The sequence below is a fragment of the Aquarana catesbeiana genome, linkage group LG09, assembly GCF_042186555.1.
Source record: "Aquarana catesbeiana isolate 2022-GZ linkage group LG09, ASM4218655v1, whole genome shotgun sequence".
In the NCBI taxonomy this organism is placed as follows: Eukaryota; Metazoa; Chordata; class Amphibia; order Anura; family Ranidae; genus Aquarana; species Aquarana catesbeiana.
The window spans coordinates 289,938,998-289,956,659 of record NC_133332.1 but is presented as its reverse complement, the minus strand read 5'-3'; the positions used below and the strand labels follow the sequence as shown (position 1 = coordinate 289,956,659).

Sequence of the window (17,662 nt, the reverse complement as noted above, 5' to 3'; positions counted from 1 at the left end):
AGGAAGTTCACTCCCTATATAACCCCTCCTCCTTCCAGGAGCACATTAGTTTTTGTAGCAAAGCAATATACTTAAATCCCAAAAAAGAGGGGCGGGACCTCTGTGTCCCATGAAGTACTTCAAGAAAAGGATTTTACAGGTAAGCTGTTATAAAAATCCTATTTTCTTTATCGTACATCATGGGACACAGAGCCTTAAGTAATTACTTAATGAGACGTCCCATAGCAATGCTATTTGAGGGGAAGGAGACACAACCCGGAGGGTACCCCCAGACTTAAGGATCTATACTGCTGCCTGCAGCACACTGCACCTCCTGCATACCTCCTTACATCCAGCTGATAAAATTTTGTGAATGTATGCACTGAAGACCAAGTTGCAGCCTTACAGATCTGAGCCATAGAGGCCTGATGACGCACTGCCCAAGAAGCACTAACCGCCCTGGTAGAGTACGCTTTAACTTGAAAAGGGGGGATGTTACCCCTCAAATCATAAGTTTGAATTATCACTTGCCGAATCCACTTAGCGACAGTGGAGCAGTTGCCTTTAAATAGATTTTCACTGCTCTCACTACATCAAGACAATGTAGTGGTGATTTTCTTCCCTGGAACATGGTTTTGGAAAAAACTACGGCAGGACAATATCTTGGTTCAGGTGAAAACCTGAAACCATTTTTGGACGAGGGCATAACACCACTCATGTCCTCATGAAAAATCAAATATGGCTCTTTACAAGAAAGAGCAGCCAATTCCGAAACCCTCCTTGCTGAGGATATAGCAACCAAAAATACCAACTTCTTTGTCAGAAGGACTAGGGGAATATGTTGTATCGGTTTAAATGGCTGTTTTTGTAACACAGACAAAACTAAGTTCAAGTCCCAAGGGTTTAAGGGAGGTTTGATGGGCGGATTAAGCCACGTTACCCCTTGTATAAAACCCCGGACTAAAGAATGAGTAGCAAGTGGTCTTTGAAATAAGACCGATAAAGCTGAGACTTGGCCTTTATTAGTACTCAAGGCCAACTTTCTACCCCTAATTATAGAAAGGTAAGAAGTCTGCCTATGATATATATCCGAGGGTGCCAACCCTTGGATTCACACCAGGAAACATAAGTCCTCCAGACTCTATAATATATTGTTCTGGAAGCTGGCTTCCTTGCATTAATCAGGGTATAGATAACTGACCCGGAAAGCCCACGTTTCTTCAGAATGTGGGTTTCAATAGCCAAGCCGTTAAATTTAGAGACCATAAGGAAGGATGGAATATCGGTCCCTACGAGAGCAGATCTGGCCATAGTGGGAGGGACCCATCTTTACGATTTCTTCATACCATGATCTTCTGGGCCATGCTGGTGCCACCAGAATTACCGGCTTTCTTTCCAGCTTGATCCTGCAAAGAAGTCGAGGCAGCAACTGAATAGGGGGGAATGCATAGGTCAGTAAGAACTGATCCCATAGGGTCACCAACGCATCCGTTCCGCATGCGAGGGGATCCCTTGTTCTGGCCACAAAGTTGACTAACTTCATGTTGAACCTGGACACTAGGAGATCTATGTCCCCATGTTTGGAAAACAGCCCGAAATATGTTGGGGTGAAGAGACCCTTTCCCTGGGAACTGCTGGTGACTCAAGTAGTCCGCCTGGCAATTCTCTACTCCTGGAATGAAGACTGCCGATAGGCACGGAACATTCCTTCCTGCCCAAGAAAGAATATGGTTCACCTCTCTCTGCGCTGAGAGACTTTTGGTGCCCCCTTGGTGACTGATATAGGACACAGCTGTGGCATTGTCAGATTGAATCCTGACAGGACAATCCCGTAACCTGAAAGTCCAGGCCTTTAGAGTCAGACGCACTGCCCGAATCTCTAGGATATTGATGGGCAAGGTTCTTTCGTTTCTTGATCACTGTCCCTGGACAGCTGTCTTTTCTAGTACTGCTCCCCAGCCTGAAACCTTACCACTTTCCAGATGACTGGTCTGAAGGACTTTCCTTTCAGCAGATTCTGGGTTAGTAACCAGCAAGTGAGGCTTTGGGACACTCTTGGGGGCAGCTGCATTGGCAAGTCTAAAGCTTGAATTGTTTTGTTCCAAGCAGACAGAATACTGTTTTGAAACAGTCTTGAATGAAACTGGGCATAGGGAACTGCTTCGAATGAAGCCACCATGGTTCCTAGCAACGTCATGCAAAGGCGAATGGAGGGATCGCAATTTGACCTGACCATCCGCACCAGCTCTCTTATGAAGTTGATCTTCGCCTGAGGCAAAAAGACCCTTTCCTGGGCTGTGTCTATGATCAGACCCAAGTACTCCAGCCTCTTTAGCGGTATTAAGGAAGATTTCTCTAAGTTGAGAATCCAACCCAAACTTTCCAGATAATTGGTTGTAGTGTGCGTACGCTTTGCTCCAAACGAGCCATCGACTGATCTATTAGCAATAGATTGTCTAGGTATGCTACGACTGTTATGCCCTTAACCTGGCTAGAGGTGGGGCCAGCACCTTTGTGAACACCAGAGTTTCTGCGGCTAGCCCGAAGGGCAGGGCTACAAACTGGAAATGCTGCTGTTCTAACTCGAACCGCAGAAACTTTTGATGAGCGGGAAATATAGGGACATGCAAATATGCAACCCTGATGTCGATTGATGCCAGAAGTTCTCCTCCTAGAAGGATAGAAACTACTGACCTGATTGTCTCCATGCGAAAGGCGCAGATCTTCAGGAACGGATTTCGATTTCTTATATCTAGAATGGGTCTGACGTCTCCATTTGGTTTTGGTAACATGAAAAGATTTGAATAAAACCCCAGACCTGGCTCTTTTGTGGGGATCTGTATGATCACCCCTTGAGATATTAAATCGGTCTAGTGCCTGAAACAGAGATTGTCTTTTCTCTGGATCTTTGGGAACGCTTGACCTCAGGAAGCGAGATGGTGGAAAGTCCTGAAATTCCAGCTTGTACCCCAGCATTACCGTGGAGATGACCCATCTGCCCTGAATTTCCTCTTTCCAGACTTCTGCAGAAGTCTTCCCCTCACCTTGGTGAGGGGGGTTGCCTCATCGTGAAGAACTAGAAGTTCCCACTAGAAATTTTTTGGATATATTTGTCCAAGTCTTCACCAAATAGTCGCTCCCCATTAAAGGGAACCCAGTTGGGGGGTTTTTACATGGTGCTTCAGCTGACCAAATTATTTAACCACAGGATTCTATGCATATGCACAAGTATAAGCATAAGACGGGACGCCTGGTGAATAGAATCTTTAAAGGCATCTATGGCAAAGCATAATGCTTTTGGTAGTTCAGCCAAATCCTGAGCTTGTTGTGTAGGAAGCGCTCTAAGGGCCTGTTTAAATTGGTCCTTTAGGGATTGACAGATGCCTATTGCCGCGACTGCAGGCCGAGTAAGATTTTAACAGGGATTCCAAGTTTTTATCTGTTGGGTACTTAAGCATCTGTGCATTGTCTACAGGACAAGTTAGGCCTTTATTCACATTGGAAATCACAGCGTCAACTGCTGGTATTTTCCATCTTTTGGAGAATTTCTCCTTCAGGGGATAGAGAATTGAAAATCTCTTAGGAGGGAGAAAATGCTTATCCAGGTGATCTCATTCAGCATAAATAAGCTGTTCTAGTAATGCATGTGCAGGAAACGCATGCAAAGGCTGAGAAGGTTTTAAGGAACCCAAGGAAGAAACCGAGCTTTCAGGAGATTGCATTAGGGGCAGCATGAAAGTGGAACGAAACGTCTCCGTAAGAGTTTGTATCAGCAATTTCTCAGATTGTGAGGCTGAAAAAGGTTCATCTACCGTTGTTCCCTCTGCAGAGGAATCATCGGTTTGTTTTTCCTCCTGATCGACTAAGGGTAACACCTCATCCTGAGCCCACTGTTTCCCTTGCAAAGGTTCTGAAGTGGGGGAGGGGGATCTAGCACGCTTCCTATCCATTTGAATAGAGGATGCGATTAAAGCCACTAATCTTCCTTCCAGACCCTGCAGGGAGGAGGAAAGGACATCTTCAGTCCACATACAGGGGCTGAGATGCTGAGCTGCACCATCAATTTGTTTCAATGGCTCACCCTGGCTTGCCATAACTGCTAATTCAGGCGGGGATGACAGCGTGGAAATGCGACTCGAGATCCTAACACCTGGGGGTGACACCTTTACTTTTTTGTTTTTTGCGGTGTCTTTTTTGGTAGGTATAGTCCTAATTACAAAAAAAACAGAGGCACTATACAAATTGCACTTAATCGCTGAAAATAGTCATGACATTTAAAGCCACTATAAAGTTCAGCCTAGTGCTGGGAAAAAAAAGTGTCCTTCCTGTATCAGGAATGCCAGTTTTGCAACCTATACGTGTCCCACAGCTCTTGTGTCCCTGTGTTGCAGGTTGCTTGTCTCTTCCTCATCAGCCAAGGAGAGACTGTCACAGCTGTAGCTTTATCTGTTTTAGCCTGCCGTGCGTCCTCGTGGCCATTCACGGCGTGCGCGCGGGGGGGGGTAATGTAAGGGGGGGTACAGCACTGATGTCCCCCTATAACCCTCTGGTCTCATGCACACGTTGCTGCAACCACACACAGACTGAGCTTTACAGTGAAGACAACTGAGTAAGGTGTGTGCATAGACTCCCTCTAGTGGAGAATTAAAGCATGACAAAATTTTTTCCATAATGGAAGAATACCTAGGTGTTTTTAATACCCAAGTTTCTTCCCTTCCCTTTTCCCGCCACAGGATTTGCTGAATTAACAGACAATCCAACCTTCACCCATCACGGCGGGCTGCGTTTAGCAAACCTTCAAGGACCGGGTCCCTAAAACGGGGTTCCAACTCCCTTGGACCTGTAAAAGCACCCCACCAGGAAAGCTAGGTAATGTAACAAGACCAAAGCCCTGGGTTCCTGGGGTCCAGGCCTTCAAAAAGAGGTGTTACAGGCAAAACCTTGTGCTTCAGATATGAGGCCCCAGATACCAACCTTTTAGGCCTTAATGGCACTTTGGATGGATCTGGTCTTTATGGAGGCTATTTAAATCCAGCATGGATCCCTCCTGGAGCTACTCCTTAGACACTGGCGAAAAAACTGATGTGCTCCTAGGAGGAGGAGGGGTTATATAGGGAGTGAACTTCCTTGATTGGGTATACCAGTGTCAACACCTGAAGGTGGCCTATAACCCATTAAGTAATTACTTAAGGCTCTGTGTCCCATGATGTACGATAAAGAAAAAGTTAAAGCCAAGCTGGGGTTAAAGGCAATGAACATCCTGGCACCTCTGCTTGGTCTACAATCTGGACTATTTGGCCTTACATATAAATGTGTAAAAACCTTTTGGAATTTGACAATCGAAACTTGATCATCCTGTCTTTTGTGCCGTTGATAACATTTGATATACTTATTTTTGTTAGCTGCATAGTGTCTGCTGTACACTACAAGCAATTTGATGTAATAGGGTATTGGTTTGCAATGTTGTGTCAAATTCCTTGACAGTTAAAATAAAAAAGTACAGTAAAACCTTGGTTTGCAAGCATAATTTGTTCCAGAAACATGCTTGTAATCCAAAGCACTTGTATATCAAAGCATTTTTTTTACAGGGTATAAAAGAGAAGAGAGGCTCCTCCCCTCTAGGTGTAGCAACAAGTTGCTAAATGTTGTACCTTCATTAAATATAACCATATTGCTACAATTAGAGGCTCCTCTCTTCTTTTTTATACTCAGTTATGACATGATGCTACTCTTATATCAAAACATTGCTTATATATCAAGGCAAAATTTATTAAAACATTTTGCTTGTCTTGCAAAACGCTCTCAAACCAAGTTACTCTCAAAACAAGGTTTTACTGTAAAAAATAAAAAGACAGTGAGCACAAAGTTCTAGAAAGGGCTTCAACTGCTTATCAGTTGGGTCCTTAAAGACAGGTACAATTTCTACAGGAATAGTAAGTGCTTTGTTAAGACTGGACACTGCTGGAGTGTTGCACCTGTTGATGGGGACTACTCACCAGTGACATTACTATGAGACCACTTACCCTTGACATCAAAGGAGCAACTCCATCAGGGAAAATTTACTCGCTTGGGTGACTGTCACCAGTAGCACTGAGAGCTGCTATTTCCAATTACCGTATTTATCGGCGTATAACACGCACCCCAATTTAGGAGGGAATTTTAAGGAAAAAAAACTTTTAGGAGGGAAGTTGAAGGGAAAAAAACTTACATTTAAATGCCCATCATTGCAGCCTTCTCAGTGCAGCCATGTCAGTGCAGCCATGTCAGTGCAGCCATGTCAGTGCAGCCATGTCAGTGCAGCCATGTCAGTGCAGCCATGTCAGTGCAGCCATGTCAGTGCAGCCATGTCAGTGCAGCCATGTCAGTGCAGCCATGTCAGTGCAGCCATGTCAGTGCAGCCATGTCAGTGCAGCCATGTCAGTGCAGCCATGTCAGTGCAGCCATGTCAGTGCAGCCTCGCCCAGTGCAGCCATGTCAGTGCAGCCTCGCCCAGTGCAGCCATGTCAGTGCAGCCTCGCCCAGTGCAGCCTCGCCCAGTGCAGCCTCGCCCAGTGCAGCCTCGCCCAGTGCAGCCTCGCCCAGTGCAGCCTCGCCCAGTGCAGCCTCGCCCAGTGCAGCCTCGCCCAGTGCAGCCTCGCCCAGTGCAGCCTCGCCCAGTGCAGCCTCGCCCAGTGCAGCCTTCGATCCCCTGTCTTCAAAATCGCCGACCGCGATTTGAAAATGGCGCCGCCGGCGCCGAAATACACAGAACCGGTCCTCGGCTCTTTCTGGCGGGTCTCGTTCACTTTTGGTTTCACTCGTAGTCCCGAGCGGAGCTATCCGAACCTAGCCGAGTAGGTTCGGATAGCTCCGCTCGGGACTACGAGTGGAGCCGAAAATGAACGAGAGCCGCCGGAAAGAGCCGAGGACCGGCTCTGTGTATTTCGGCGCCGGCGGCGCCATTTTCAAATCGCGGTCGGCGATTTTTGAGTTGTGCAGCTCAGGGGATCGGCGTATAACACGCACCTGCGACTTTCCCCTGATTTTAAGGGGAAAAAAGTGCGTGTTATACGCCGATAAATACGGTATGAAATTTCAATATTTTTCAGAACATGTGCATGATACATGTAGCATCTTACCTCCATCCCACATGTCAAATGATTTGGCTTCAATAAGCTCCCCACTCACTCCTGGGAAAGTAAGAACAAATTTAGTTTTTTAGCGATTTATATAAACAGTAAGGCAGATACATATATCCCTCTTACAACGTATACAGTGCTCAAATCCAAGCAAACAACCTAAACAAATATGTATGATCAAAACTATATTTTGTAGTTTTGAATAGAGTTAAAGAGAGCGTTAAACCCCCTGGCCAGATTTTATTTTTTATTTATTTTTTGCTGTACAGTGAGGAAATTTCCCTCTACTTCCTATCCCAGAAAGGTAACAGAGTGTTAGAGGAAATCTCCCAAAGTAAGAGGAATTCCCCTCTTATACAGTTGTCCCCAAGACAGATCTGCCCATTGGAAGAAAAGATTTCCCATTAATTCTCCTCTTGTTCTGGGGACAACTAAATGTTGAATTTCCCCTTTATTTCAAGTAAAGAGAGGGGTAAAACCCACCAATAGGTAAACAGACAGCAATAAAAAAAACATGACAGAGGGTCTAGTCCTTCCCCCCTATTTACAAAATAAAAGTTTTCACCTAGAGATACACTTTAAAACAAAGTTTTAATCGCTAAAGCATTTGTGAATTAGTTCAGGCAACCTTCACAGAAAAATAACTCATTTCCTGGTTTAACTTAAAGGAGTTGTAAAGTCTTGAGGTTTTTCACCTTAATGCATTCTATGCATTAGACCCCTTTCGCACTGGGGCCGCCTGTGCCTTAGCGCTAAAAGAGGCGCTCATTTTAGCAGCGCTTTTTTGGGCCGAAGAAGGGGTTAAAAACGCCTGTGTTGCGGTGCTTCAGAAGCATTCATTTCAATGTGCAAGGGCGTTTTGGGAGTGCTGTATACAGCACTCCCAAACATGCTGCTTGCAGGACTTTTTCTAACGTCCCGTAAGCGCACCACCCCAGTGTGAAAGCACTCAGGCTCTCACATTCGGGCGGCATGGGAGGCAGTTTTCAGGCGCTATTTCTAGAGTCAAAATGCCTGAAAACTGCTTCAGTGTGAAAAGGGTCTAAAGGTGAAAAATCTTTTGTGGTGCAGCAGTCCCCCAGAGCCCCCCTTTTACTTACCTGAACCCGATCTTTCCAGTGACGAGAACCAGCACAGCAGCTCCAGCCGCTGTCTCAGGTCCTCATTGGATAGATTGATAGCAGCGGGAGCCATTGCTGTCAATCAAATCCAGTGTCACGGGAGCCGGGTCCTGCTGTCTGTGTCAATGGACGCAGCATCAGGACTCGGGAGCACGCCCGCACGAGTGCCCCCATGGAATGCGGCTCTCTGTGGGGGCACTCGATGTGGAGGAGGAGGCAGAAACGCTACCGGCGCACCCTAGAAAAAGGAGGTAAGTATAACATGTTTGCTGTTTAAAAAAAAAAAAAAAACTTGCCGACCAGCCGCTGTCATTATACGGCAGCAGGTTGGCTCCCTTGCTCGAATCGCCATAGATGTACGGCGGCCGCTCTAAGGGCTATTTAAACAGACAGATGTCTGTTCTATCAGGGAAGTAGAGAGATCTGCTGTTCCTAGTGATCAGGAACAGCGATCTCTCTCTCTCTACTCCCTGTCAGTCCCACCCCCCACCAGTTAGAAACACCTCCCTAGGACACACTTAACCCCTTGATCGCCCCCTAGTGTTAACCCCTTCCCTGCCAGTGACATTTATACAGTAATCAGTGGCTATTTTCAGCTTTGATCGCTGTATATTAAATGTCAACGGTCCCAAAAAAAAAAAGTGTCAAAAGTATCCAATCTGTCGCAGATTAGAGCTGCACAATTAATCGTTAAAAAATCGTGATCTCGATTCACCTCCCCTGACGACCTCTCCTGCAGAGGTTGCCGATTCTTTCATATAAACAAGTGGAGAGACTTTATCTGCTCACTCAGCTGTCAAAAGAAAGCATCCAGGCATTCTGCCAAGTCTTTTAACTTGAAACATTGTAACTAAGCTTCCTTCTTAGATCAAAGGGATAGCACTTCTGTATAAATACATAATCCAGGCAGTCTGCCAAGTTTTCAACAATGTGTAAATGCAGGAAGTTTAACCACTTAAAGTCTAAATCTTTTTCTGACACTTCTTTCTTAAATTAAAATCAATATTTTTTGCTAGAAAATTACTTGGAACCCCCAAACATTATATATATTTTAGCAGAGACCCTAGGGAATAAAATGGCAATTGCTGCAATATTTTATTTCACACTGTATTTGCCCAGCGGTCTTTCAAATGCAATTTTTTGGAAAAAAAGACTTCAATGAATAAAAAAAAAAAAAAAAAAAAAAAAAAAAAGGAACAGTAAAGTTAGCCCAATTTTTTTTGTTTTAATGTGAAAGATGATGTTACGCCGCAAGAATCATGAGAGAATCGTGATCTGTCTTCTAAGAAAAAAAAAAAAAAAAATCGCAATTCTCATTTTAGCCAGAATCGTGCAGCTCTATAAATAAAAATATAAATAAATAAAAATGCCATAAATATATCCCCTATTTTGTAGATGCTATAACTTTTGCGCAAACCTATAAATATACAGTTATAGCAATTTTTTTTACCAAAAGAATGTAGAAGACTACATATTGGCTTAAACCTAAAGACATTTTTTTTTTTGGATATATAGCAAAAAGTTTTCTATAAAAACCACAGAGGTGATCAAATACCACAAATATTTGTGGCAAAAACAGGACGTCAATTTTGTTTGGGTACAACGTCGCATGACCGCACAATTGTCAGTTAAAGCGACACAGTGCCATATCGCAAAAAATGGCTTGGTCAGGAAGTGGGTAAATCCTTCTGGGGCTGAAGTGGTTAATGTGCAGTCTAGAGGTAGAGAGATGACACTAAAAGCTATAAAGCTGGACCAGAGAATAAGATTGTCACTTAGCTCCTGACTTTGCAGTGGATGATTAAGACAGGCAAAAAAAAAAAAAAACACTCATTTTAAGATTAAAAAAGACCCCTTCAAGTACCTGAGGATCTGCCAGAAATGCAGTGCTCATCTCCTAATTTCCTTTCATGGGTTCACAACACAGTAACATTTCTGGACTAAATCTATAGGAAATGGAAATGGTGTCAGCCCTGCCCTGTCGTTTGGTAAACTAGATGGTCCCACAAACATTTGATGGCCAATATATCTACAACATAGAAAAGTGATCTGTTCTGTAGTCTAATGGTGCCCATAAAAAAAAGGGGGGGGGGGGGTTATACCGTGCTAAATATGCGAGAATGAAAAAAGTTAAAAAACAGGGGGACTGCAGCGATTAACTAGTACAGGCATAGGCAAGCCTCTTTTTCCGGCACTCGACTCCCTCCCCATCAGCAGAGCAGCGCAGGGATGTGTCAGTGAAACACTAATGCATTACAATTTCAGAATTCCCCACACCTTCAATGAGGGGGAGGCACTGCGCCCCCACACATTGTAAAAGATGGGAAACATTGTTTGGCTCTCTAACTTTGCTGTAGCTGCGATCATCAGCTTTTGTGATGGGGAAGAGATTGGGTGCAGTTCTGGTGGGGGGTGGTCCCTGTTTCCAGGAGGAGGAAGACTGTCATTGGCAACTGATAAACCAATCACAGTCCTGCCAGCCCTGTCCACCACCTGGAGGAAGATGACTCGCTTGGTTGCCACTACCAATCTCAGAAAGAAGGGATTTCACTGTGATCAGGCAGAAGAGCAGGGGGTACATTGGTGAGGCAGATGAGAAAGGAGGGAAAATTGGTGGGGCAGAAAATTAGGGGATACAGAAGTGGGGCAGATGTGCAGAAGAGCAGGGGGAACAGAGGTGGGGCAGATGTGCAGGGTAGTACAGTGGTGGGGCAGATGTGCAGGGTAGTACAGTGGTGGGGCAGATGTGCAGGGTAGTACAGTGGTGGGGCAGATGTGCAGGGTAGTACAGTGGTGGGGCAGATGTGCAGGGTAGTACAGTGGTGGGGCAGATGAGAAAGGGATTTCACGGAGAAGGGGGTTACAGTGGCGGGACAGAAGAGCAAGGGGAGTAAAGAGGTGGAGTAGATGTGCAGGGTAGTACAGTGGTGGGACAGATGAGCAGGTGAATTGGGGCTGATCTGAGGTGTGAAGGTGCATAAATTGGGGCTGATCTGAGGCGTCAGAGTGCAGGATGGCAATTTCTCACTATTATTCTAGTAGTTTAAAGCATTTACTTTATAAAAAATCCTTTTCGTGATTGAGACTGTGAAGTTGACCTTTTTTGTAATAAAATCGGCACGCTCAATTTCTTTATAAACATTTTTCGGCACACTGTGCTCAAAAGGTTGCCTACCCCTGAACTAATAGATATAATCCAAGTAGCAACAAACATAAATATTTTAAATCGTGCTAATCAAAAAAATATAAATCACAGGCATCATCCAGATATTTTTTTATTCAGACAGCGATTCTCTACAATGTAAAAGCCATCCTACTGGCTTACAAGCCATTGAAAGGCTTTTACAGCCAGAGGGACGCACCCCTCCTCTTGAGCCTCTCCGGGCTCTCCTGTGCGATCGAGGAGCCGGAGACCTGATCCAGCGGTGGCGCCAGGTCACCACAGAGTTGGCCGAGGACCAGATGGTCCCCAGCCATCTCTATGGCCCTGGGAAACCGAAAGCAATGTCATGACTTCCAGCTCTGGCAGATGTAAACACTGCCATTTTTCCCCCTAGAAAGCAGAGATCAATGTTTTTTTTTTTCATCTCATGCTTTCCAGGATAGTTCTTAGAGACCCCATATATCTCCATAATGAGGACCTGTCATGCCTTATTTATACTACAAGGAATGTTTATCCTTCTAGTGGTAGGAATAAATGATCAAAAACAAAAAAAAGAATAAAAAAAATTTAAAAAAAAAGGACAGTGTAAAAATAAAAACATTTTATAATTTTTTTTTTTAATTTTAAAGTGTCCCCATCCTCTCCCCCAGAGGAAAAACACATACATAGGTTGCTGCCGCATTTTAAACGATGTTCGCACCACATATGCGAACGTCAGAGTGAGAGCAATATTTCTAGTGCTATATCTCCTTGGTAACGCTAAACTGGTAACCTGTAAACATTTTTAAATCGTCGCCTATGGAGATTTTTTTAGTACTGTAGTTTGGCGCCATTCCACGAGCGTGCGCAATTTTAAAGTGTGACATGTTAGCTTTCCATTTACTCGACATAACATCATCCTTTATATCGTACAAAAAATGGGCTATATATTGTATGCTTTTTGCATTAAAATTAATTAATTAATTTTTTTTTTTTTAAAAATGCGTTTGAAAAAGCTGCGCAAATACTGTGTTGCATAACAAATGGCAATGATCGCGATTTTATTCTCTAGGGTCTCTGCTAAAAAAAACATATAAAAATATATATAATGTTTGGGGGGTTCTGAGTAATTTTCTAGCAAATAAAAAAAAAAATACAGATTTTTACATGTAGGAGAGAAAATGTCAGAATTGGTATGGTTAGGAATTAGTTAACAGAACAGAAAGAAGAAAATTAAAGAAGTTCATTGTTAGGGTTTAAAACTGGCCTTTTAGCAGAGTTTCATGATAAACACCAGTAAATGTGCATAGACTCAATTTGCTTGTCGTACAGAGATACACCTACAGAAATCATCCAAAAATCCTGTGGGTAGAAGGTACTCGGGCCCCTTGATGTGTGCTGTGGCTTCTCGTGCTGTGTGCTACATTACTATAGGACAGAGTATGGACATAGGAGGATGGTGGAAGGAATCACAGAGAGCTTAGCAGCTTTTTTTTTTTTTTTTTTTTTTTTTTTAAGGGTACCCCTTATACTTTTCCGGGCAACAGAATCAGTGGAGAGGCACGGCAAGCTGCAGCACAGTGTAAATCTCTGGCTCTAGATGGGGTAGTGTTTACTGGAGAGGACTATAGAAATACAACCTGTCACTCAGATGTAAAGGAAAGGCTCTCTGTTAGTATCACCACTTACCACCTTTTCTTGCTTTACTACTGCTTGCCCATCTTTGAATATTGTGACTACTGTATAGGACAATAAGCTCATTATACCAGATGACTACACATTTCTTATAGTTGTAAAAAAAATGTGCGCCAATAACTATACAGGAATGCTCCTCTGCCCCCCCCCCCCCCCAACCCCAAGGCCTCACATGCCATAAATAACATTTTCTTGCCACAGGTTTTCTCTGCTATGCAGTTTATTTACGATGGTAATAACATTGTACAATATTAATTTTTAGGTAGTTGACTGACCATTAACAAGTGCAATGTTCAGGCCTCGGCCAACGTTGTTTTGGACACTGCTCATCAACCTGTAATGAAACAACAAAGATCTGGACTGAGCATAAAGAAGCACATCATCCATTTACAACCATTAGCACAGATTTTAATCTTAAAGAATGGGTTAACCCAACATTTCATATTTCTGATATGTGTCTGTTATACCATGTACTTCGTATCCTGTTTTCCTGGTATTTATTCCTTTGTTTGATATACCCGGTAATCTTGCCAGTGCCCCTGTTTTTAGAGCAAACTGACCACCATAGGCATGAGAGAACATTCATCCCAGGATGGTCAGTTTTCTGGTCGTGCTGGGAGAACAGCCTGCCTGCCCTCCAATGGCCAAGACTTGAGCCGACATGTTTTCATGCATAGGACGTGGAAACAAGGCTAAGCAACTCAACTATGTATGAATATATAGGAACTGGGGTGCAGAAAAATTGCAGCAGGTGCTCGAGACTAGAGGTCGACCGATATATTGGCCGATATTTGGCCACTTTTGATAAATCGGCATCGGCCGATTATTATGAAAATTAGGCCGATATTTAACATTAACCGCCGTTCCTCCTCCCTTCTCCACACTCAGCACGGCACTTGATGCTTGCCGGAGCCGCTGAGTGTGTGAAGCTGACACATAACAGAGGAGAGAGAGAGGGATCTGTCAGAATTGAGGTTGATGTCGGGGGTGGGCGGGACCCGGCCGCTATCAAACACTAGCCAATGGGATCTGTGTGGGCCGATACGTGTATGTGGCCCCGCCCCTTTTCTTAAGCAGCCCAATCATTGGCTGCTGTTTGATAGCTGCTGGGTCCCGCCCACCCCGGCCGGGTCCCGGATCCCACCCACCCCGACATTAATCTCAATTCTGACATCTCCTCTCTGTTGTCCGTTTTACACAAGTTACCCAGCTCAGTGTGAAACCTGCCAGTGCCAACCAGTGCCTGCCAGTGCCAGTGCCAACCAGTGCCACCGCCAATCAGTGCCACCTGCCAGTCAGTGCCACCTGCCAGTGCCAACCAGTGCCTGCCAATCAGTGCCACCTGCCGCCTCCAACCAGTGCCACGCCAATCAGTGCCACCTGCCAGTGCCAATAGTGTCACCTGCCAGTTCCCAACCAGTGCCACCTTCCAGTGCCGTCAACCAGTGCCACTGCCAACCAGTGCCACGTGCCAGCGCCACCTGCCAGTGCCATGTCAGTTCCAAACCAGTGCCACCTTCCAGTGCCAACCAGTGCCACCTTCCAGTGCCAACTGTCAGTGCCAGCAAGTGCCACCTGCCAGTGCCACCGCCAATCAGTGCCTGCCAGTGCAACCCCCTATCAGTGCCACCTGCCAGTGCCAACCAGTGCCACCCCAATCAGTGCCACCTGCCAGTGCCAAGCCAATCAGTGCCACCTGCCAGTGCCACGCCAATCAGTGCCACCTGCCAGTGCAAATAGTGCCACCTGCCAGTTCCAAACCAGTGCCACCTGCCAGTGCCACTGCCAATCAGTGCCAACGCCAATCAGTGCCACCTGCCAGTGCCAAGTCAGTTCCAAACCAGTGCCACCTGCCAGTGCCAATCAGTGCCACCTGCTACAGCCAGTTCCATCTGTACTGAGGACATCAAGTGTGTGGTAGAGTGACAGGAGCAAGCAGGGAGAGTGAAGTAGGTGAGGTCTTTTTTTTTTTTTTTTTTTTAAATCGGCCTAAAATATCGGCCACAAAAATCGGCATCATATATCGGCCATCGGCCGCCCCAATTTCTAAATATCGGTATTGGCATTGGCCAGAGAAAAACCCATATCGGTCGACCTCTACTCGAGACTGAATCAAAATATGAAATATTTGACTGTAGCAGGAGGCAGTTTGTTGCTGAAGGGTTGGAGAATGGTACAATGAGTGTCTGCAGGTAACAGGGAAGCATGGTGGAGGTTCCTTGCAAGTTTGGGGCTGCATTTTTGCAAAAAGAGTTAGAGATTGTCATAATCAATGGTGTCCTCAATGCTAAAAAATACAGATACTGATCTATCGTGCCATACTATCAGGGTTGCAATTGGATTTATTCTGCAGCAGAGCAATGACCCCAAACATACAGCCAATGTCATTAATAACAATCTTTAGTGTAAAGAAGAACAAGGAGTCCTGGAAGTGATGGTTTGGCTCCCACAGAGCCCTAATAACATCATGGAGTCTGTGTGGTATTACATGAAGAGACAGAACGAATTGAGGCAGCTAACATCCACAGAAGATCTGTGGTTAGTTCTCTAAGATGTTTGGAACAACCTACCTGCCTAATTCTTTCAAAAACAGTGTGCAAGTTTACCTAGAACTGATGCTGTTTTGAAGGCAAAGAGTGGTAACCCTTCTTCTGTTCGCTCACTTTGCTAATAGATAAGAATAAACTATTAACACTTCTATTTCTGAAAGTGGAAGCATTCTTCATTCACAGCTGCCTAAAACTCTTGCACAAGTGTGTATGTGTGTGTGTGTATATATATATATATATATATATATATATATATATATATATATATATATATATATATATATATATATATATATATATATATATATATATATATACACATACATACACACACACACATATACATATATATATACACACACACACACACACACACACTCTATCTCACAAAAGTGAGTACACCCCTCACATTTTTGTAAATATCATATCTTTTCATGTGACAACACTGAAGAAATGACACTTTACTACAATGTAAAGTAGTAAGTATACAGCTTGTATAACAGTGTAAATTTACTGTCCCCTCAAAATAACTCAACACACAGCCATTAATATCTAAACCGCTGGCAACAAAAGTGAGTACACCCCTAAGCATGGCTTTTTTTCTCAGAAAATAGGTGCTGGAACTCACCCTCCCCAGCCAACGCCGGACCCCAACCACACCCACAACCTCACCCCCACCACACTTTCCTTTAGGAGATGAAAATTACGCGATTGCCGAATAGTGGGTGTGATCGAGGCTCAGAACTGTGTATCGCAGAAGGCGCAAGGTTCAGAAAAGTGAAATACATAGAGTACAGGACTCAGGAGTATTGTATTGTGCAGTGCAGAGGAGTGCATATCATACAGGGTGCAGTAGCCATAAACATGTACAGTACACAACATGAAAAGGTACAGTATGTACCATACAGCACAGCATAGAGACTATGATCCGGAGTATAACTGTACATAATCTGAGGCAAATTATACACTCTCCTAACCACTACCCCTGTATACTGTGCTATACATTATGTAATCATGACTCCTGTTCTCTTTATACTAGGCTGTTACATACTTCTGACCACTGCACTCTGTCAGTTGTGTTGTACCTTACATACTCCTGACTGCTGAACTCTGTATTCAACATATAGCCCTGTGTACAGAGTGCAGTGGTCAGGAATATGTTTCACAGCACTTCGCTCCTCTCATTGCTACACACAGTTGTAACAGGCTGCAGGTGGAGAAAGAAGCCGCCTCCCCAAGCCCCATATTTACAAATAATGTGGGAAATTGGAGCATCGAGACCTGGGACATCTATCTGTAAACATCCAGCATCAACACTACTACACAGAAGCCGGTGGAGGAAGTGATGCCTTTATATTTCTGTGTTACTGACGAGAGAGAGAGAGAGAGAGAGAGAGAGAGAGAGAGAGAGAGAGAGAGAGAGAGAGAGAGAGAGAGAGAGAGAGAGAGAGAGAGAGAGAGAGAGAGAGAGAGAGAGAGAGAGAGAGAGAGAGAGAGAGAGAGAGAGAGAGAGAGAGGAGAGAGAGAGAGAGAGAGAGAGAGAGAGAGAGAGAGAGAGAGAGAGAGAGACCAAAGGTGGCGGAACTCCGTTCTGGCAAGTTTCAGAAGAAAAAAAAAAAGCCCTGCCCCTAAGTAAAAATGTCCAAATTGGCCCAATTAGCCATCTTCCCTCCCCAATGTCATGCCACTCGTTAGTGTTACAAGGTCTCATTTGGTGTTATCGCTCTCACTCTCATACTGGTCACTGGAAGTTCAACATGGCACCTCATGGCAAAAAAACGGAGGATCTGAAAAAAAGAATTGTTGCTCTACATAAAGATGGCCTAGGCTATAAGAAGATTGCCAAGACCCTGAAACTGAGCTGCAGCACAGTGGCCAAGACCATACAGCGGTTCCAGTAATCCATGGGATGCCCCACTGGGTTTAGGTCTGGAGACAAGATTGGCCAGTCCACCTTTACCCTCAGCTTCTTTAGCAAGGCAGTGGTCGTCTTGGAGGTGTATTTGGGGTCGTTATGTTGGAATACTGCCGTGCGGCCCAGTCTCCGAGGGGAGGGTT

At 44.6% G+C, this 17,662-nt stretch overlaps 1 protein-coding gene across 2 annotated transcripts in view; it reads right to left on the bottom strand.

The window, feature by feature from the left end:
• The window catches only part of FAM3A (FAM3 metabolism regulating signaling molecule A), a 110,065-nt gene that overhangs the window by 24,059 nt on the left and 68,344 nt on the right, over window positions 1–17,662 (bottom strand). For both annotated transcript variants that reach the window (XM_073600401.1, XM_073600400.1), the window contains 2 exons: window positions 13,331–13,389; window positions 7,098–7,148 (listed from right to left, as the gene is read on the bottom strand). In XM_073600401.1, the coding sequence (XP_073456502.1) occupies window positions 7,098–7,148; window positions 13,331–13,389 (110 nt within the window). The remainder of the gene's footprint in view (window positions 1–7,097; window positions 7,149–13,330; window positions 13,390–17,662) is intronic.